The 22042-nt window shown below is 45.9% G+C and overlaps 1 protein-coding gene across 1 annotated transcript; it reads right to left on the bottom strand.

Moving 5' to 3' along the window:
* Positions 1 to 8214: 8214 nt before the first annotated feature.
* LOC110017276 lies at positions 8215 to 10805 on the bottom strand. Its single transcript, XM_023953150.1, has 6 exons — positions 10736 to 10805; positions 10636 to 10651; positions 10458 to 10550; positions 8984 to 9299; positions 8795 to 8892; positions 8215 to 8685 (listed from the first exon to the last, which is right to left on the bottom strand). Exons 1-6 carry the CDS (start codon positions 10803 to 10805, stop codon positions 8568 to 8570), a joined length of 711 nt encoding a protein of 236 aa, XP_023808918.1. The 3' UTR covers positions 8215 to 8567.
* Positions 10806 to 22042: the final 11237 nt, after the last annotated feature.

Genomic DNA, 22042 nt, shown 5'->3' on the forward strand with positions numbered 1-22042 from the left:
TTCGTAGCGGGGAAATGAGAGCTGAGCTACTAATGAACTAGCTGTGTTGACTGTCCTTGTGCCATACTCCACACGCCCTCTGTAGGTTTCCAATAAACCTATCAGGGCGGGAGCGTGTGGCTGACGCATGTTCTCCACAAAAAAAAGCAAAACAAACAAAATGGTGGAAGTGTGCGAAAGAAATGGGGGGAAAAAAGGATGTCATCCACTTGCAGTCGTTTCCTTGCTTTATTAACATCCACAAAAATAAAAATAAAACAACAAACATAAAATCCACTTACTTTCTTATTCTTATATGAACTTGAACATTAACATGTACATGGTCAAAAGAGGACCGTCGCGCTCCTCACTCTGTCTCCTGCAACTACCGACACACCAAACTCCCCCGCCTCTCTCATGTCGAGTGCGCTACGTTCTTAAAGGTACAGGATCCTATTTCTCTGCACATAACAAAAATCTTCTAATATATCCACAACCGATATATTATTCAAATAATCTTAAATAAAACGCAGCAAAAAATATAACTGAGATCAAACATTTTCTACTTTCATAACTAAAACTAAGTTCAGGTTTAAACTCCACCAATTGAAATTAACATAAATCTTGTGACCTCACATATGGCACTTACATTCCGGCCCCTAATTGTTTTAACAGTGCAAACGATTTAAAACAATTATAATATTTCTTTGTTAAATCACAAAACAAGAATCATCATCACTGATCTTATAAATTGTTCAGACTTTAACAATCAATCTACAGCCAGCCCGTCTTCAGCAAGTGTGAGGAGAAAAGATCCGAGACTTGGGTCTTAACTAACATTCAGTCTTTATTACTGGCTCATTCAGACTCCAGAAGACAGAGCTTTGTAATGGGTCTGTCCAGGATGCTAGTCTTTGTCTTTATCCTCACTCTGCGAACAAAACCCTTGTTGTCAGGAATCACTTCAATGATTTTTCCCATAATCCAAGAGTTTCTTGGTGCAGAGTCATCTGCAAGAAGAACCACGTCTCCTTCTGCAAAGTTCCTGGAAGCTGTGGCCCACCGCTGACGCTCCTGAAGTTGAGGAAGATATTCCTTGATCCATCTCTTCCAAAATAGGTCAGCGATATACTGCACCTGCCTCCATCTACGCCGTGCATACAGGTCCTCTTTGTTGAAAAGTCCAGGTGGCATGTTTGGTTTCTTTTTCAAAAGCAACAAATGATTAGGAGTAAGCGCCTCCAAGTCATTCGGGTCGCTGGATGCTATTGTTATAGGTCTACTGTTTATAATAGACTCCGCCTCACACAAGACTGTGTGAAGGCCCTCTTCATCCATGATCTGTTCCTTGACAATGGAGTTCAGCACCTTCCTTACTGACCTGATAAGCCGCTCCCATATTCCACCATGATGTGAAGCAGCAGGAGGGTTGAAAATCCATTTAATGCCATGTTGATGGAACAGATGGTGAAACTCAGAAGTATTCCAATCAGCAATGGCCGCCTTCAGCTCACGGTTGGCGCCAGTGAAATTTCTCCCATTATCTGAGCGTATCTCTTTAACCTGTCCTCGTCGTGCTAAAAAGCGTCGTAAGGCATTTATGCAGGAATCTGTGTCCAGAGTTGAGGCAAGTTCAATATGCACTGCACGCACAGCCAGACACGTAAATAAAACTCTGTATCTCTTTACAAGGCATCTTCCACGTCGGACATCAAAAGGTCCGAAATAATCCACACCTATTCTGGTAAAGGTAAAGGTCGGATGGTCTGGTAAGACACGGTCTTGTGGTAAATCAGCCATTAGTTGCTTTCCTACTTTTCCATGTAATCTGCGACAGGTGACACACTTTCTGCAGATTGTTCTGATGGCTGTATTGGCACTTGTGATCCAATACTTCTGACGTAACTCTGAAAGCATGTGGTTGCACCCTCCATGCCCAGTCTCTGCCATGTCAAGTTCTTTCACCGAAATTGGTGCACCTTTGTACTTTCTTTTAAAGTTTTCCAATTGACTTTGGACCCACTGGTGACCACTGTCATGCCCAGCTTCCTCACAGGCCACATGCAGGTCTTTGCGTTTTTGGCAGAGACTTTGAAGCAAAGTTTTAAGCTTCAAGAACCATGCTACAGTTCGTTTCAACTTATACCATGATGAGAAGTAGCCGATCAGTTTTTTGAACGGAACTAAATTTTCTTCAGCACTCATCATGTTCACTGCAACTCTTTTGATCTCTGGATCATCTGCAGCTGTTTCTGCATCACTTGATGGCATCTTTGGCCAACACTCAACAGGCGTGCAAAGGAAATCTGGCCCTGACACCCAATTTTGATTTTTCATGAAATCCCTCACCCTTTGCCCTCTAGAGGCGGTGTCTGCTGGGTTCTTGTCAGTGCCGACGTGTCTCCATTGTCTAACATCCGATACTTGCAGAATGGCTGAAACTCTGTTTGCCACGAACGTCCGGTAACGTGTTGTCTCATTGTGTAGATACTTTAGGACAACTGTACTATCAGTCCAGAACACTGATTGTGTGAGGTCCAGTTGCAGCTCTCTTCTCAGAACGGCATCCATTTTTACCGCCACTGTGGCCGCTGTCAACTCCATCCTTGGAATGGTTGGTGCCCTCAGAGGTGCCACTCGGGACTTGCCCAGCATAAACGCACAGTGTGGCTTGTTAGTCATGCTCCGCATCAGGAGATAGCTGACTGATCCGTACGCATCCTCACTTGCATCTGCGAAGTGGTGTAATTGCGCAAATGCACACTTTCCAAAATCTTTAGGCTTCATGCATCTGGGGAGGTAGAAAGGTAGGAGGAAGGTAAAGCAGGAAGACTGGCTAACCAGCCCAACCATCTGTCCTTGATGTCATCCGGTAATTTATCATCCCACCCAATCTTCAATCTGCACAAATCTTGCAACATAAGCTTGGCTGGCAACACAACTGGTGCCAGTATGCCTAATGGGTCATAAACTGAGCCAATAACTGAGAGCAGACCCCTTCTTGTGAATGGGCGGCCTCTGATGGTGATTTTAAATTTAAATGTGTCAGACTCTACACTCCAATTGAGACCAAGGGCTCTCTCCATTGGAAGCTCATCTCGATCGAGATCCAAGGTTTTCATCTCCTTTGATAACTCAGATTTTGGAATGGAGTCCAGGACTCTGCGGCAGTTACTCACCCACTTGTTGAGACGGAAGCCTCCGTTGGTACAGATTCTTCTAAGATCTTGGCACATTGATATAGCCTCCTCTTCTGTGGGAACAGACTTGAGGCAATCATCCATTGTTTGATTGTTTGGCATGCTGAGCATCTTGTTCTTTTTTGGCAAACAGACAACATACTGGCCCTCTACCAGCTTAGCAGAGTCTGTTACTAGGTCCATAAACTGGTGATCTTCTCTGGACATTTCCACTTCCTCGTGTTTTCCTCCTTCTGGGAAATCCATCCGAAACTGTTGCAGCCACCAATGTTCCAAATTTGCTGCTGAAATCCTGTTTGCTACAGCTTTCATAGGTTTTCTATTGTCGTAGTAGCTGCAGCTTTCTGTCAAAGGCCCATTTATTGTCCAACCAAGTTTGGTTCTCACTGCGTATGGTCCATTACCAACGCTGCTCACAGCCTCCCATGGCTCCATGGCCTTTGGTGCATTTGCTCCAATAAGCAATCCAATGTTAGCTTCAATATGAGGCAGTTTTATGTCTTTAAGGTAGGGCCACCTTTCAAGGTCCTTCTGTAGTGGAATGTTTTCCTTTCCCACAGGTATTGTCTTATGAGTGAAAGCATGTGGGAGATCAATAAACTCATCACTTGACAAACTGCTGACCTGTAAATCGGACACGACGTAAGTAGCCACAGGTTTTTCTTCACTTATGGTTCTCAGTAGCATATCTGTCTTTCGTCCGTTAACCTTTAAGTCGTTCATTAGCGACTCCGTGCAAAATGTAGCCGAGCTTCCTGGATCCAGAAAGGCATAGGTCTGCACCATTGTGTTTCCTGTCTTTGATTTGACTCGAACTGGAATTATTGCAAGCGTACAATCATCCTCTCCGGCCCCAGTGAGATCCGGCTGGTCAGACTGAGCACGCACAAATGCGCTCAATACTGTTTGACCATCATTGTTATCTGTCCTCCTTTCTGCACCAGAAACTGAGTCCTTTTTCTTAATGTGCAGGAGTGTGGGGTGTTTAAAAGAACATACCTCACAGCTCATTTTATTTTTGCAGAATTTACTCAGGTGACCATGCTTGAGGCAGCTGAAACAAAGTCCTTCATTCTTCAAATAGTCCAGTTTTTCTTTGTGTGATTTGCCTTTTAACATGTCACAGGTCGCTACTTCATGCTCACCATTGCAAAAGAGACACGGCGAGGTTGCTGAAGTGGTTGCAGCTGAGTGTTTAACAGTTTCTGCATCTTGTCTTCGTTTATCCAACTGAACAGCACTTGTGATGAATGACTTCCTAGCTATGCCTTTTCTTGGCCCTTTTTGATCACATTGTTTAAATGAAGACGTTTTAGTTGCAATGCTGTCCCTTATTTCACCAAAGACTGGATGAAGAGCAACTTTGGCCTGCTTACTGATAAACTCAGACAAGTCCTTAAATTTTACTCGTCTTTCACATTCTTCTTGTATGCTCCACACAACATTTCTCCATTTTTCCCACAGCTTGAATGGAAGCTTTGCTACAATGGCTTTTAAATTTGCAACATTGTCCAACTTTTCCATGTAGCTCACTTCTGTCATGGTGTTACAGCAGGCTGTCAGGAAGAGTGAAAATGCATTTAAAGCCTCTGCATCCTCTGGCTTGATGGGTGACCAGTCCAATACTTTGTTCATGTAGGCTGCAGCAATTTTGTAGTCATTTCCAAAATGCTCCTTCAATAGCTGTTTAGCCCTTTGGTATCCTCCTTCTGGTTTCATATGAAGGTAGCTTTTAATCAACTCCTTGGGCCGTCCTTCAGTGAACTGTTCCAAGTAGTAGAGACGATCCTTGAAGCTTTCTGCGCGGGATTCAACACCATGCTCAAATGCTCTTATAAATGAGTTGTAGTCTAGTGGATCACCGCTGAAAGTTGGGATGTCTAATGGAGTTAATGAAATCATTCTTTGCTGCTTGACCATTAGCTCTGTAATGTTGTTCTGTCGCGCCATAATGCTGCAGAGCGTTTCAACTGCATGATCGTCAGTGACATGATCTTCACTTGGCTGGTAAAAAGGGACAAACCTTGGTTGTGGTGGTCTGATCTCACATTGTCTTTTTCTCATGTCATTGACTGTGCTTTGCCTCTCATGTAATGGCAAAAATTCAGACTCGTTAGTGGTTCCTCCTTGATCACTTACATGCGACAAGTGTTCATTTTCATAACTTTTCAAAACCTTGAGTTTAGCATCAGCGGCAGCGATGGCAGTTTGTATATCTAAAGCTTCTCTTTTAGCTTTCAATTCAGCTTCTTGACGTTCAATGTCTTGCTTTTGCTTAAGAGCCGCAGCTTTAGCTTGTAATGCAGCTCTTTCCACTTCAGCCTTGAGGCGTGCAGAAGATGCAGTGGAAACTTTGCTCCCAACAGTTGATGCACGTTGCCTGCTCCTATAGCTTTCAGCGACTGATGCCAGTGATATGCTGTCTGTTGGGTGCACGTCTGCATCACATTCTTTAGCTTGATCCTCTGCTGTCTGCACCCATTCCTCCACTCGCTGCATAAACTCACGAACATGCTGTAGTTTAGGCTCAAACCATGAACTTTGATCCTTTTCCAGCTCTTCTTTGCTCAGAAGACGTGTTAAAGCATCATTCATCTTACGAAATTCTCCTAGGGAGTCCTGCAAGTTTATACGCAACTTCTGCTTCACTATGCTCATATTTGCATCTTCTTCCATTAACTGTTCAATCTTGTTGGCTTGGCATGTTAAATGTCCCAATTTAGCTCTACGAGATTGAGTTAACCGGTAAATTTTTTCTTCAACAGCCTTTTCGGTCATCTTCGGTTCTCTCTTTCCACAAGGTGGCTCATTAAAATCTTTTTCCATATTTCCCATAAGCTCAAAGTTTTACCTTTTAGCTTCTACTTTATATGATCCACAGAAGCCAGTTGTCCACACTGACTTTTCTTGAAAAGTTCTTTCGCCTCTAGTAATCTTCAGAAAAAGTTCACAGTTTCAAATGTTCTTTTCCAGTAGAAAAATCATGGAAGCAGGTCTTTTTTTGACTTAAATGTAGGTTTCCAATAAACCTATCAGGGCGGGAGCGTGTGGCTGACGCATGTTCTCCACAAAAGAAAAGCATAACAAACAAAATGGTGGAAGTGTGCGAAAGAAATGGGGGGAAAAAAGGATGTCATCCACTTGCAGTCGTTTCCTTGCTTTATTAACATCCACAAAAATAAAAATAAAACAACAAACATAAAATCCACTTACTTTCTTATTCTTATATGAACTTGAACATTAACATGTACATGGTCAAAAAACCCTCAAACAGTCTCAGAGAGAGAGTAGACAGAGAAATAGATGCTCCACCTCCTTTCCAGCATTAAAACTCATTTATTATGAACACACAAACATGAACCTCACTTCTCCCTTTATAGCTCTCTCAGTGATGGTGAAGGATTCAACACACAAGATTTCACACTTCCCATAAGTCTTTGCGGCTATATCAAACTTTGTTTATAAAATGGCGCTTTTCATTCATTTGCGCAGCTCGAAGCGCTTTGACATTAAAACAGAAAACACACAATATTACAGTAAAAACCCAACCCACCCTTCCCCCTCCCCTCCGTTAAAACATGTGACCCATCGCCCCCACGTACAAAGAATAATGACTATGTAACTGTAAATAAATAAATACACAAACAAACAAATAAGGCTTGGCTCTGCTGTGAGATAACAATATTTGGGAATCTCTTCATACCAGGAGCCAGCCTAGTCATTGGAGCATCGCCAAAGTGCCCCCCCAGACTGGGACAACAACGGGGTCCACTTCACAACCATGAAGCTGCAAAGTTAAACTCCAGCCGCCCCAGAAAGGGCAACAACTGCAGCAACAACCACCAACCAAGCCGGCAAGCCCTGGAGGTAAAGATCCCCACAAGAAACACTGGGGCTAAAATTATGATAAGATCCTAAAATTAAAAACACAAGATGAATATAAAAACATAAAATTGAGAATATAATGCATAAAATGAAATAAATTACATAAATTAGCCTATACTAAAACTAATAGGATAAATTAGCAGTTAAAATCAACTAAAAGCGAAATTAAAAAGGTGGGTCTTGAGCCTCTTCTTAAAAACCTCTACAGTATAGGGGGGGCTAACCCCCAGGTTGCCACTGCATTAACTTTGTGTCGAGGCAGAAGTAATGTTTGCCGTGAGTTTGCTCCGAGATGCTATTAGGTGACGGACAGTTAGCATGTCAACATATGGCTAATGCAGACGTGAGGCCAGAGATGAGGACCCCCCCATCTCCTTATGCTCTCCTGTGTGTGTGTGTGTGTGGGGGGGGGGGGGGGCACTGTGGCTTTGTTGTCAGCATCCATGAAGGAAAAAGACAGTTGGATAAGTGGAATGCTGGAGGAAGTGGAATGACTATGAGGTCCTTAATATAGGACGGGGCCAGTCCATGTAAGGCCTTATAGTGTGACGGTGTAGAACCGTCAGCTGCCGCTGCAGGCGCACACGCATGCACACACGCTCGCACACATACACACGTGCGCATAGACGCGCACGCTCGGACCCGGTAACACGTCATTTACATCAGCTTACCCTTTTCATTCCGTCCCTATCCCTCTGCAGGTAGCCCTGGGTGCACACTAGGTTGCCGACTCACCATCCCCATGCATACATTAACACGAGGCACACACGACGCCAACATTAACGTTGGTTTGTTTACCCGGAAGTAACCCGGTAACCCGGAAGTGGTCATGGACACCCTGGGTCATGTGACGCATCGGTCACTGTTTGTATTTATTTTTATTGATGATTATTGTTATTTTTCTGTACACGACACAGAATGTTTAGTTGAATGAAACTGTTTATTTCTGTATGTTTATTTATGTTGTTGAACAATGCAAACACTTCTCCCTGTTTTCTCTTTGGACTGATGGAGAGCAACGCCCAGGAGGAGGGGCTTACCACTTAAAAGAGAACCAGATACAGCTGTCAGTGTGGGAGTCTGAGTGGAGAAGTTGGAGAGTCTGAGAGGAGAATTTGGAGTGTTGGATTGGAGAAGTCTATGTTGGTTAACCTTTGTGGAGCAATTGGTGTGCTCTGTTCTTGCATTAAAGTCAAGAATACTTTCACCTTGGCGCCTCTGCCCAATCATTCCCTGGTGGGACCCACGACAGTTGGTGTCAGAAGTGGGATAAGCAGATGGCTGGCCGCAAAAAGGTGAGACACAGAGGTCTGCGTTCCCAGAAGGAGGAGATGGAACCAACATCGGATGCAGTCCCTCTGTTGTCCAATTCATCCTCTGAGGAGGAGGTGGTGGATCCTGGTGCCTCCGGTGGCTCTCCAGGCCTGACCAAAGGCCCAGAAAGTGACTTGGCGGCCATGATGAGGGACTTCCTCCATGGACAGCAGCAGCGGGAAGACAGATTCATCGCTGCCCTCCAAGGTTTGGAAGCCTCTTTTTCCAGGGCTGAGGACCATTCTGGTCGAAGGCTGAACACCAGCCCCCAAGCCGCTGGACCAAGCTCAGCTGCAGAGGACTCCAGCTGGTCAGATCAACCACAGAGCAGAGTCAGTTTACAGCCACCTGATTGGAGACCTTACATGGAGCCAAAGGTCCCTCCATATCAGACAGGTGAGGACATTGAAAATTACCTGCTACGTTTTGAACGGATTGCCAGGACGTGGAGATGGCCAGAGACTGAGTGGGCATGTCGCCTGGTGCCACTGCTGTCCGGAAAGGCGTTGGAGGCCTACACAGCAATGGACGAGCAGCAAGCCCACATCTACAAGGACCTGAAAGACGCACTCCTGGTAAAATTTGACATCTCGCCAGAGACTTACCGTCAGCAGTTCCGGTCTACTGTGGTGCCATCTGGGGAGAATCCGACTGAGACATACCACCGCCTGAAGGGCCTCTACCGTCGCTGGATCCGCCCAGAGCAACACAGCAAGGAGCAGATCGGGGAGATCGTCATCCTGGAGCAGCTGCTGCGTGTGCTTCCAGCTGACGTGAGGACGTGGGTGAAGGAGCACGACCCGGAGGATGGCCTCACCGCTGCCCGGCTTGCGCTGCAGTATCTCAACGCTCGACGAGGAGCGTCTGCACGGCCGTCTGGTGGGGATCAGCGTCTTCCCATTCAAACCGCTCCACTGAGACCTGCACGGAGAGACTTCCATCAGGCAACGCAAGGTACCAACCCAGCACCTAACCAGCGAGCGGCGGGTAAGGACCTTGTGTGTTTCTATTGCCAGCAGATTGGTCACAAAGCCTCCGTATGTCCAATCCGCAAGACTAAATTCACAGGTGCTTGCTACGCACCCAGGCCAGAGACTGTCACAGGAGCAGGGCCTGTGCACATGGACAAAGACACTTTCCAGCCACTTAAACAGGTGACTGTGAACGGACAGCAGGTTACTGCTATGTTGGACACGGGCAGTTTTTTTTCTCTGGTCAAACAGAGTTTAATCCCTTTTGGTGGACTTGATTATAGCAGGCAAACAAGTGTTGTGTGTGTTCATGGCGACCAACATTTGTACCCAAAAGCGGATGTAACAGTGACCATAAATGAACAATCCTATCTTTTGACTGTCGGGGTGGTAGAGAACCTACCTGTTGATTTAATTTTGGGGTGTGATTTACCTATGTTGGGGGACTTATTAAATGAGGCTACTGAAACAGCTAAAGCTAATGATGAGCTAGCTGTTACTGTCTCAGCACCTGTGCTAACTAGAGCTCAGGCTAAAGCGGGAATGCAAAGTCTTCCACGTTTGGATGACGATTTCTTTGATGGAGGCAAAGAAATGCCCAGGAAATCCCGTCGTCAAAGACGGTTTGAGAAAAAACTTAAGTTGCTGGATCCTGAGATCACAACAACAGCAGAAACATTTGACATACCAGCTGACATTTCGGCTTTGCAGAAAGAAGACCAAACTTTAAAACCATTGTTTGCCAAGGTGACAACAGAGAGTGACAAATGTTTGGGGAATGTGCGGTTTATTGTTGCTGATGTTCTGTATGCAGCTGAAGGTGAACACCTACGGTTAGTTCTTCCAACCACCTGCAGGCCACTCGTCATGCACTTAGCGCACACACTCCCATGGGCGGGTCACCTGGGTCGTCACAAAACCTATCTGCGGGTCAGTTCACGTTTTTTCTGGCCATCAATGTACACTGACATTCAGACGTACTGTGCAACATGTCCTACCTGCCAGAAAACTGCAATAACACACAAGTCTGACAGAGCATTACTACACCCACTTCCTATAATTTCTACTCCATTCAGGAGAATAGCCATGGACATTGTTGGACCTTTACCTAAGAGCAGTAGCGGTCACGAATACATCCTGGTGGTCTGTGATTATGCTACACGGTTCCCAGAAGCTTTTCCCCTGCGCACCATTACAGCTCCTGCAGTCATGAGAGCGTTAATTCAGTTTTTCTCCAGAGTAGGAATACCGGATGAAATTCTGACAGACCAAGGAACCAACTTCACCTCTCGGTTGATGAAACTGTTCCAACAGCAGCTTGGCATCACTGCCATCAAGGCGACACCGTACCACCCACAGACCAATGGCTTGGTGGAACGTTTCAACCAGACCCTGAAGAGGATGCTGCAGAAGTTCGTGAGTGACACAGGGAAGGACTGGGATCGTTGGCTACCATTCCTGTTGTTTGCTTATAGGGAAGTCCCACAAGCTTCAACAGGCTTCTCACCATTCGAACTCCTCTATGGCTGGGATGTCCAAGGCCCACTGGATCTCCTCAAGAAGAGCTGGGAGGCCAAATCCACAAAGACCTCAGAAAGGGGTGTGATCCAGTTTGTCCTGGAGATGAGAGAACGGTTGGCAAAGTACAGGGAAGAGGCAGAAGTCAACCAACGAGAGGCCCAAAGGAGTCGGAAGACGTGGTACGACCAGCAGGCCCGTCACCGTGAACTCCTACCAGGTCAGAAGGTTCTGCTACTTCTTCCCTCTTGTACCAGCAAACTACTGGCAAAGTGGCAAGGGCCATACACCATTCTCCGCAGGATGGGACCTGTCACCTATGAGGTGCACCATCCTGACAAAAAGAAAGAAAAGCAGACATACCACGTGAATCTACTTAAAGAGTGGAAGGAAGGTGCTAACCATCCAACAGAGAAGTCTTTGCTAGTCAGAGCTGTGAAGACCGAGGAAGACTTGGACTCTGATCTGGGAGCACTGACTCACTCAACCCCTCCGTCTCTGTCACATTTACCTCCGGAACAGACTACACAGATAATGGACTTATTTCGTGAAACGCCATCTCTTTTTTCTGCACAGCCAGGAAGAACTACACTCATTAGCCATTCCATACGGCTCAAAGATGGACGACCAATCCGGCAACGGCCTTATCGGGTACCACAGAAGTTGGTGGGAAGGCTGAACGATGAGGTGAGGAAGATGCTGGAGCTAGGTGTCATCGAGCCGTCCAACTCAGAGTGGAGCAGTCCGGTGGTGATCGTTCCCAAAAAAGACGACTCACTGCGGATATGCATCGACTTCAGGAAACTGAACGCCGTTTCGGAGTTCGACGCATATCCAATGCCGAGGATTGACGACCTGCTGGAGAAGATCGGGGCTGCTAATTTCATCACCACTCTTGACCTATGCAAGGGTTACTGGCAAGTACCTCTCAGCAACACCTGTCGACCATACACGGCGTTCAAAACACCTGCTGGACTGTTTCAGTTTACAGTTATGCCTTTTGGTCTGCATGGAGCACCAGCCACGTTCCAACGGCTGATGGACAGGGTGCTGCAGGGATGTAACCACTGTAGTGCAGCCTATTTGGATGACGTGGTGATCTACAGTCACACCTGGGAGCAACACCTAGATCACCTGCGTCTGGTCCTGAGGAAACTACAAAATGCAGGCCTGACCTTAAACGTGAGCAAGTGTGAGTGGGCCCGTTACCTGGGGTACCTGCTGGGAGGTGGTGAGGTGCGTCCGCAGGTGGATAAAGTTGAAGTTATCCGCAATTGCCCTCGACCACGCACCAAGAAAGAGGTACGCTCCTTCCTGGGGTTAGCTGGATGGTACCGGCGGTTTGTCCATCAGTTCGCCACCATGGCAGCTCCTCTCACTGCCCTTACAGAGAAGAGGCAGAAAAACCCCGTGACCTGGACAGATGAGTGTGAACAGGCTTTCCAAGCATTGAAAAATAAATTGTGTTCCTGTCCTGTTCTCAAGAGTCCTAACTTTGATCAAAGGTTCCTCGTCCAAGTGGATGCCTCAGCAGTCGGACTTGGTGCTGTCCTGGCTCAGGGAGACCCAGGTGAAGAGCGACCAGTCCTGTACCTCAGTCGGAAACTGCAGCCGAGAGAGACAAGGTACTCCACTGTGGAGAAGGAAGGACTTGCCATTAAGTGGGCGTTGGATAGCTTGAGGTACTACTTACTTGGCAGAGAATTCGACCTTGAGACAGACCACAGGGCCCTGACATGGATAAATACCATGAAGGACCACCACAACCGGCTTACGCGCTGGTATCTGGCGCTTCAGCCGTACAAATTTAACGTACGTCACCGTCCCGGAAAACAAAACATAGTGGCAGATTTCCTGTCCAGATTGCCGCACATCGCCAATCTCCCAGAGGAGGGGGATGATGTGACGGTGTAGAACCGTCAGCTGCCGCTGCAGGCGCACACGCATGCACACACGCTCGCACACATACACACGTGCGCATAGACGCTCACGCTCGGACCCGGTAACACGTCATTTACATCAGCTTACCCTTTTCATTCCGTCCCTATCCCTCTGCAGGTAGCCCTGGGTGCACACTAGGTTGCCGACTCACCATCCCCATGCATACATTAACACGAGGCACACACGACGCCAACATTAACGTTGGTTTGTTTACCCGGAAGTAACCCGGTAACCCGGAAGTGGTCATGGACACCCTGGGTCATGTGACGCATCGGTCACTGTTTGTATTTATTTTTATTGATGATTATTGTTATTTTTCTGTACACGACACAGAATGTTTAGTTGAATGAAACTGTTTATTTCTGTATGTTTATTTATGTTGTTGAACAATGCAAACACTTCTCCCTGTTTTCTCTTTAGACTGATGGAGAGCAACGCCCAGGAGGAGGGGCTTACCACTTAAAAGAGAACCAGATACAGCTGTCAGTGTGGGAGTCTGAGTGGAGAAGTTGGAGAGTCTGAGAGGAGAATTTGGAGTGTTGGATTGGAGAAGTCTATGTTGGTTAACCTTTGTGGAGCAATTGGTGTGCTCTGTTCTTGCATTAAAGTCAAGAATACTTTCACCTTGGCGCCTCTGCCCAATCATTCCCTGGTGGGACCCACGACATAGGTTAACAGGAGGATCTTGAACTGGATTCTAGAATCAACTGGGATCCAGTGAAGTGAAACCAACACAGGAGTGATGTGATCTCTTCTGCTAGTTCCTACTAACAATCTAGCTGCTGCGTTCTGAACAAGCTGGAGACTTCTTAAGGAACTCTTAGGACACGCTGCTAACAAGGAGTTACAGTAATCCAGCCTCGACGTAACAAATGCATGGATGAGTTTTTCAGCATCACTCTTAGAAAGTATATTTCTGATCTTAGCAATATTCCGCAGGTGAAAAAAGGCAGTTCTACACGCCTGAGATATGTGAGCCTTAAATGATAAATCCTGGTCAAATAAAACCCCAAGGTTTCTAACTGTGAAATTGGAGGCTATACTTATGCCATCCAGGGAGACTATCTGAGCAGACAGAGCATCTCTCAGGTTTTTAGCACCAAGTATAATGACCTCAGTTTTTTCTGGGTTCAAGAGGAGGTAATTAATTGTCATCCAGGTCTTGATGTCACTGATGCAGGCGTTCAGTTTCTCTATCTGGTCATTCTGGTCAGGTTTCATGGATAAATACAACTGCTTATCGTCGGCATAACAATGAAAATTAATGCTGTGTTTCCTGATTATGTTTCCTAGGGGTAGCATAAAAAGTGTAAACAGGATCGGTCCCAAGACTGAGCCCTGTGGGACTCCATAGTTGACTCGAGTGCACTGAGAGGAATGGCCATCTACATTAACGAACTGATACCTATCGGACAGATAGGATTTAAACCACTGGAGAGCAGATCCTCTGATCCCTATGTCCTGCTCTAATCTATGGAGTAAAATACCGTGGTCGATAGTGTCAAAGGCTGCACTGAGGTCCAACAGGACCAGAATAGAAAGTAGTCCCTTTTCTGAGGCCAATAACAAGTCATTAGAGACTCTAACTAGTGCAGTTTCCGTACTGTGGTGAGGTCTAAACCCCGACTGAAAGTCTTCAAAGTGGCTGTTGTCCTGTAGGTGGCAGTAAAGCTGCTTAACTACAACTCTTTCTAGGATTTTAGAAATAAAGGGGAGGTTTGATATCGGTCTATAGTTGGCCAAGATGCTGGGCTTTTTCAGTAGAGGTTTAACAACTGCATATTTAAAAGACTGTGGCACGTAACCCGTTTCCAGAGAGGTATTTATCATTGTTAATATGGGATAATTAATTAGGGGAAAAGTTTCTTTAAAAAGTCTAGTGGGAATTGGGTCTAACAGACACGTTGAGGATTTGGAGGACGTAATAATTGATGCTATTTCCGCTTGATCCACAGCAGTGAAGCAGTCTAATGTTACAGAGGTTTCTATGGATGCCTCCACTTCTACCGCTTCAGCCTGTTCTGGGCTGATAGTAGGAATAACTTGATTTAACTTATGTCTAATATTTGAGATTTTACCATCAAAAAATGTAAGAAAATCATCAGAGCTGAGAGAAACAGGAACATGTGGTTCTACTGAGCTCTGACTGCGAGTTAATCTAGCAATAGTGCTAAAAAGAAATCTTGGGTTGTTTCCATTCTCTGATATTAAGGTTGAATAGTACTGGCTTCTAGCTCTACGCAGAGCTTTTTTATAATTTAATAGGCTATGTTTCCAGATATCCAGAGACTGCTCTGAACCGGAGCGGCGCCATTCTCTTTCCAACTTACGGGTTTCTTGTTTAAGAGAACGAGTTTCAGCGTTAAACCACGGTGCTACTCGGTTTTGTCTGACGAACTTAGGTTTCAAGGGGGCAACAACATGGAGTGTACTCCTGAGGGCTTGTAAGGCATCATCAACAAACTGGTCATTTATATTAGGACTGATACTATGGGAGCTGGACTCAGAGTATTTTCTCAGAATATCACTAAGTACTGGCTGAACTGTGTGTTTAAACTCAGACACAGAACGGTCAGTTAAGGTTCTTCTAAGTTGTTTCTTATTCACTGGGGCAGAAGGATGTTCCAGTGTAAGCTGGAAGGTAATCAGAAAGTGATCAGAAATGATGGGGTTAAGAGGAAGGACACTCAGCTGGCTGATCTCTATACCATGGGTTAGAACAAGATCCAGGGTGTGCTTATGACAGTGAGTGGGTTCATTCACACTTTGGGTGAAACCAACATCATCTAATAAAGCTGCAAAAGCCTTTCCTAGACAGTCACTGGGGTCATCAACATGAATATTAAAATCCCCTAATATTATAATTTGATCAGAATCTAAGACAATAGTCGATAGGAAGTCGGAAAACTCAGTTAAAAATTCTGAATATGGGCCGGGGGGGCGATAAATAATTATGAGTAAAACAGGTTTTTGAGTCTTCCTGTTTGGGTGATTTATAGATAGATAAAAACTTTATTAATCTCCCAAGGGAGAAATTCAGGTGTCCGGCAGCAAAACACACACAAACACACACAATAAATAACAATAAAATTGCAGTTTATATCAGGCAGATTTGTTAAACATCAGTACCAAACTGAAATGTACTGAACCGAGCCCTATGAAACCCTGAACCAAACCAAATTGAGATTTTAGCGTATCATTACACCCCCAGAAACTATATAAAAAATCACGTGAATTCATAGTTCCAATCGTATCCAGACAATATAAAGGCTGATGTTATTGAGGAGGCATGACTGCATGGCCTCTGACTCAAGCTGAGAAAACGGGAACATCCGCAGCTCTATGGTGAGTCCCTCACGAAAAGTCAGGTGAAAGCGGGACAGGAGTCTTCTTCCAGGTCGGATGACGTTGTTTTGGCTGCAATTGAAAGGCTGACTTTGGAAGTCTGCTGCGTGAAAACACTTTACTGGTGGCTTACATTTCCTGGCTGGTTGAGATGAACGATGCTGAGATAAAGATTTGCAAGACAAAGATTCATGGTTTGAAAGAAAAAGATGAGGAGAACATCAGAGAACACGTGGTTGGAATCTTGTCCAAAATCGCACCACAGTGGGCAGACGTGATGGACACGACGGTGGACACGGTTCATCGACTGGGGAGGAGGGAGGAAGGAAGACATCCCCAGGTGATCCTGCAGTTCATCACGAGACGCCATAGAGATGCTTTCTGGAAGATCACCAAGAACTGCAGACCTGCAAAGACCTGAGGATCCACTTCAAGGAGGACTTCAGTAAAGCAGACCAAGATGCTCGAGCGGCCGTCTGATGGAGATTGAGCGGTCCGAGCAGAAGGGAAGAACGTCTACTACAGGGACCATGTGGGATACATCAACGGGACTAGAGTCACTGTAGAGTGAAATATTTACATGGAGGTAAGTTACTTATGTCAATGAGAGTTCATAGGGTTTTATTGAAATAGGTTTTTTATTCTAGTTATTCTAAAGTTTGCTGGTATATTAACATTTGATTTAAGACACTTTGTTTACACATTATAGCAAATCTAAGTAGAGTATTTACCTTTACTTACAAAAAAGATATTTTTTCTAAGATGTGAGAAGTCTTCATTACTATGCTTCTATAATTCATCTCATTACAATTTATATTGTTTTCCAGATAAACATTTCAGTAAAATTTACCATTTAATGTTAGAATTCTCAGTTTTATATTAAGAAAATAGTTAGGAGCCCTGGTTAATCTTTCATTTAAAACACCAACTTCTTTCATCTGAAATTCTCTTTTTTGTTTTATGTCTTCCGGTTCTGTTGAACTTTTGTTTCACTAAAGACTAGAGGTATTAGAGACTGTTAAATGAAAATCACTTTTTTTTGTTTAGCAAAAGCCAAAAAGTTCAATGTTGTTGTTTTGGACTAATTAGTTTTCTTCTTCCGCCTGTTACCCCAAGTTGGGGCATAGGACACATACAACAGGTCTATAGGTAAGGGGGCGGATGCAATGTGGTTTGGATGGAAGTCAAAGTCCAAACCCTGGTCATGGAACTTGGCTTTTGGGACATGGAACGTCACTATAGAATCACTGGATCATTTGTTTTTAATGTATGTATGTTAATAGTTTTTGGAAAGGTTTTTTTATTGGTGCTGCTCAAAGTTCCTTAGTCTCATTAAATTACAGAAACACATTTGTTTCAAGATAATTTAGTTTCTGTTCCATCAGCTACCTTTTATTGGGCTAATTTCACTTCTAACATTGATTGGAAAAAAGTCTGGTCTTTACCACAAAAATACTTCTTAACAAATAAATTCAAAGAAATCTCTTTTAAACTACTACACAGATTTTATCCAGCAAAGCATTATTTAACTAAATTTAGGGCTGACATAAACACCAGTTGTACTTTTTGCCAGAAACAACCTGAAACCTGATCTCATTTATTCTGGTTTTGTGAATTTACATACAGATTTTGGAAAAACATTCACAAATTTATCACCGATTCTATTTTTGCTGACATACAACTTTATTATAAAAACGTACTTTTTGGTTTTCATAGCTTTGATGTCAGAGATCGTGATGCTTTCTTTTGTGTAAACATGGTATTATTTATGGCTAAATTTCATATAGACAAAAGAAAATTTTACAATAAAAAACCTGATTTCTTTGTGTTCAAACTGGAACTGCAGCAATATTTAAACTTAATTTCTGCTTCAAAAAATATAAAAGCTCAAAAAACAATTAGCATCTGTAATTCTTTTGGACTGCTGACATAGATTTACTCTCGCATTTTCTCTTTTCTCTTTTTATTTTTTTTGTTCCATTTTATTTTTTTTCCCTTTTGTGTTTATTATTAATAATTAGTATTTTTTAAAGAATGTAACACATTTGTTCTGTATTCAGAATTCTATTGTACATTAAATGTGCATAAATGTTGCATTTTCTTGTTTTGTATGTTGCAATTGTTCAATAAAAATATATATATATATAAAAATACATCAAAAAAAAAATATATATATATATATATTGCCATCCTAATTTTATTTTTATTTTTTTTCATCTTTATTATCTTTCTATTGTATACATGTGGATATGTATGCAATATTTTCAAATTCTAATTTAAAAAAATGTTTTAAAAAAAACTAAAAAACAACGGAGTTCTTTTTTTTTTTTTTTTTTTTTTTTTTTTTAACTTGTCCTGTCCAACAGCTAGGCAGACAGATGAGAGCTGAGGGCCTCTTGGGTTGGACATATTTTACTTTAACAAGAGGGGTTATTAATCTTCAGACAAACCAAAGGTATGTCTGAATAAACCCCTTTTGTAATTGAGGCCAAACTTTATTAATTTCAAACATGTCTGAAAATCTTTGGTGTTGGACCGGACGGAAAAGGAAAGAGGGGAAGAAGAGAGAGGGACGTTAGAGAGAGGGGGGGTAGGGGGTGATAATAGGAGGGGAAGGGGGATAAGACCATGAAGCAGCATAAAGCAACAAGTTTACTGGTTGTTAATCATTATGGTAAGGTTCAAATGTAAAATAAAAAACAAACAAAAAAAAAAAGGGCGGAGCCTGTCCACACACACACTCAAATGTTATAAACACACCTGTTAGTTGCAAAAATGTCCACCTGTCGACATGTACACAAAACAGATAGTGTTCACACGCATACTTATGCCTTAAAACCAACTAGTGTGAAATATTTCAGTCATTCAGTCTGTTGAGCTAACACCTGTGCTCAGGTGAGTGTTTATGTTCTTCTAAAATGGATGGTGGAACGTGAAAAGAAGGAGGGAGAGTGCCCAGCCATCCCCACCCCAAGACCCCCACCGCACCAGCAGCGGCAGCCGGATTCCCCCCAACGCCACACGGGAACCGGCAGGGAACAACCGCCGCCCGGGCGACCAAGCCCGCCACCCAGGCCAGGGCCAGCAGGGCCGCCGCAAGGCCCCCAGAGCCAGAGAGCAGGGAGGCACGGAGGGAAAGAGGGCGCCGCCCCAGCCCAACCAGGAGAGCAGCCCCCCCGCCGCGCCGGGAGAACCCAACGCAGGGCCCCACCGGAGAAGGACGCCCACAGCCCCAGACGAGCACCCCACCACCACCCAGGAGTTCCGGGCATCCCCCCGCCCCAACCCCAGGTACGGGCCAGGACCCCCCAAGGGAGACCCACTCCGCACTCCAGGCAGCCACCCGCCCGGCCCACGGTTGGTCCAGGGAGGAGCGAGGCAGGGGCCCGCCGCCCCCGCCCAGAAGGGGGGAACCCCGGGGAAAAAAGAGGGCCCACAAGGGGTGTTGTAAATATGGCCCGACCAGGCTCGGCCACAGTTGGAAATTTGGCGGGGCCCAGCACTCAGGAGCAAGGACCAGAACCCACCCCCCAGGGACACGAACACCCCCGGCTCAGATGTAATGTGAACCCCCCCCACCGCGCGGAGAGAGCACCGCCGGGCCCAGGAAGCCAGCACCCCGGGGACACAGCCGCCGTTGCAAAGGGGCCCGTACCCCCCACCAGGGAAGAGGCAGGGGACAGATGGTCCTAGGTCCCACCTTCCTTGCAAAATGTGTGTGCGTGTATGTGTGTTTGAGAGAGTGTGTGTGTGCATGTGTGTGTGTTTATGTTGGGATGTATATATTGAGGGGGGAGGGGTGTGTGTACTAAGGGGGGTGCGGTTAAAATTGGAGGGTAGGGCACTAAGGGGACGTCTCTTGATTACTCACAGTGACGTCCCCTCACCCTCCCCACCAAGGGGCCCTAAATGTCTAAGGTGCGGTTAAAATTGGCGGGTAGGGTGCTAGGAGGACATCCGCTGCTTGCTGGCAGTGATGTCCAAGCACCCCCCCTACCAAGGGCCCTACATGTCTAAGGTGCAAATAAAACCGAAAGAGGGGGGGCCCACTCAATACGGCAACCACAGGAGGGGGGTCACTGCCTAGTAAACCCCCCCCAAGGCTCATCGCAGGCTAAGCCCCCACCCCCTGACCCTATTATGAGGTTATATGAGGAAGGGGGTAAGTTGGGGACAGATGATAGACTGTCCCCCGGTGGTCAAACAGCCGTCCCCCGCCCCCCCCCCCCCCCCCCCCCCCAGCAAGGGGGCCAGGCCCACCCAGCCCCGGGGCCCCACCCCCGGAGGCGCAGACACCCCAGGCCCAGCACCACCACCCCAACACAGAGAGAGGGGAGCCAGAAAGCGCCGGCCCCCCCCGGAGCAAGCCCAGGCCCCCACCCCCAAACGCCGGCCCTAGAAGAGCTCTGGTCAGGCCTCGACGGGACCGAGGCAGCCAACCGGCCGGGGAAACCGCCGATGGCCTCAGCGGAGACCCCGACCCGTCAACCCCCCCTGCCCCGTACCAATAGTGCCCCCCCCCCTCCCCCAGAATGCCCCCCCACAGGACAGGGCCGACAAGACCCCCACCCCACCCCCAGACCCCGCAGCCGAAGCGGATGACACCCAGAGCGATCGGGGGCCCCAAGAGGGTTGTCCCGTCCCGCCCCAGAGCCAGGGAAGGGCCGATCCCAGCCCCAGGTGTAGACGGGAAGCCCATCCAGCGCCGCTGGGCCCCCCCCCCCGAGCCGCGCCCCCCGCCAACCCCCCCCCAGCACAGGCAAAGGGACCACCCCCCCAAGCCAAGCCAGACCACCACCCCACCCCCCCACCACGCACCCCCACACCCAAGCCCAGAGGACCACGCAGCGCCCCAGGCCGCCCCACCCAGGCGCCGGACCCGACCCCCCGACCAACGGAGCCCCCACCACCCCCGGCCAGGCACCGGAGGCCCCGACCCCCACCCCGGCACACGGCAGAAGGGCAAGGAGCAGCGACGACCATGCCCCCCCACCCCCTAAGTCACGGAGTTAGCTATGGGAGACCAGAGAGACCGAATTCTTTCAAAGTTACTTGAACTTTGGGCTGACATTTTTTCCAAGCTGATATGATCAAGCAGCAGATTTCTGTGTTGACTTATATTTATATTTTTTTTGCTTTTCCAATTTATTAAAATAGTTTTTTTAGCAATGCAAAGAGTTATGAAAATGATAGAGCCTAATCCTCCTTCTACATCGATGGCACTCATGTCACCAAGCACACAAAGTGACGGTGAAGCTGTGATTGAAACCTTAAGCCAGACTGATAGATCGGCACATACCTGCTGCCAGAGAGCCTGGACAGGCGTGCAGAACCATAGTGCGTGCATGTAATTGTCGGGTAGATTACTGTCACAGTGCTGACAAATGTCTGAGTTACTGAGACCCATCTTGAACATCCTCTGTCCAGTGTAGTAAATTCTGTGAAGAGTTTTGAAATGGATTAGCTGCAGATTTGGATTTTTTGTCATTTTAAAGATGTTTAGACAAAGTTCTGACCAAAAACTTTCATCTGTGCTGATGCTCAAATCCGCATCCCAATTTGTTGTCGGAAGTGAAATATTGTTATCTAAATTACATAAAAGTTTGTATATTTTGGAGAGAGTTTTATTCATTGAGAAATTGATCAGAGTGGTAACTACATCTGGTAGCTTTAAATCGTTGTCTCTGTATTTAAACTTTTTAGTAATAATTGATTTAAGTTGCTGATATTCCAAGAAGTTATATATTCCATGTTTGTCTTGAAGTTCCTGGGGAGTTATGAATCTTCTATCAATAATTATGTGCTCTAGTTGTTTTATGCCCCCTGCTTGCCAAGCTGGGAAGTGGATAATTTTTTTGTTTATGAGGATGTCTGGGTTGTTCCAGATGG

Source organism: Oryzias latipes, chromosome 1, assembly GCF_002234675.1.
Source record: "Oryzias latipes chromosome 1, ASM223467v1".
Classification (NCBI taxonomy): domain Eukaryota; kingdom Metazoa; phylum Chordata; class Actinopteri; order Beloniformes; family Adrianichthyidae; genus Oryzias; species Oryzias latipes.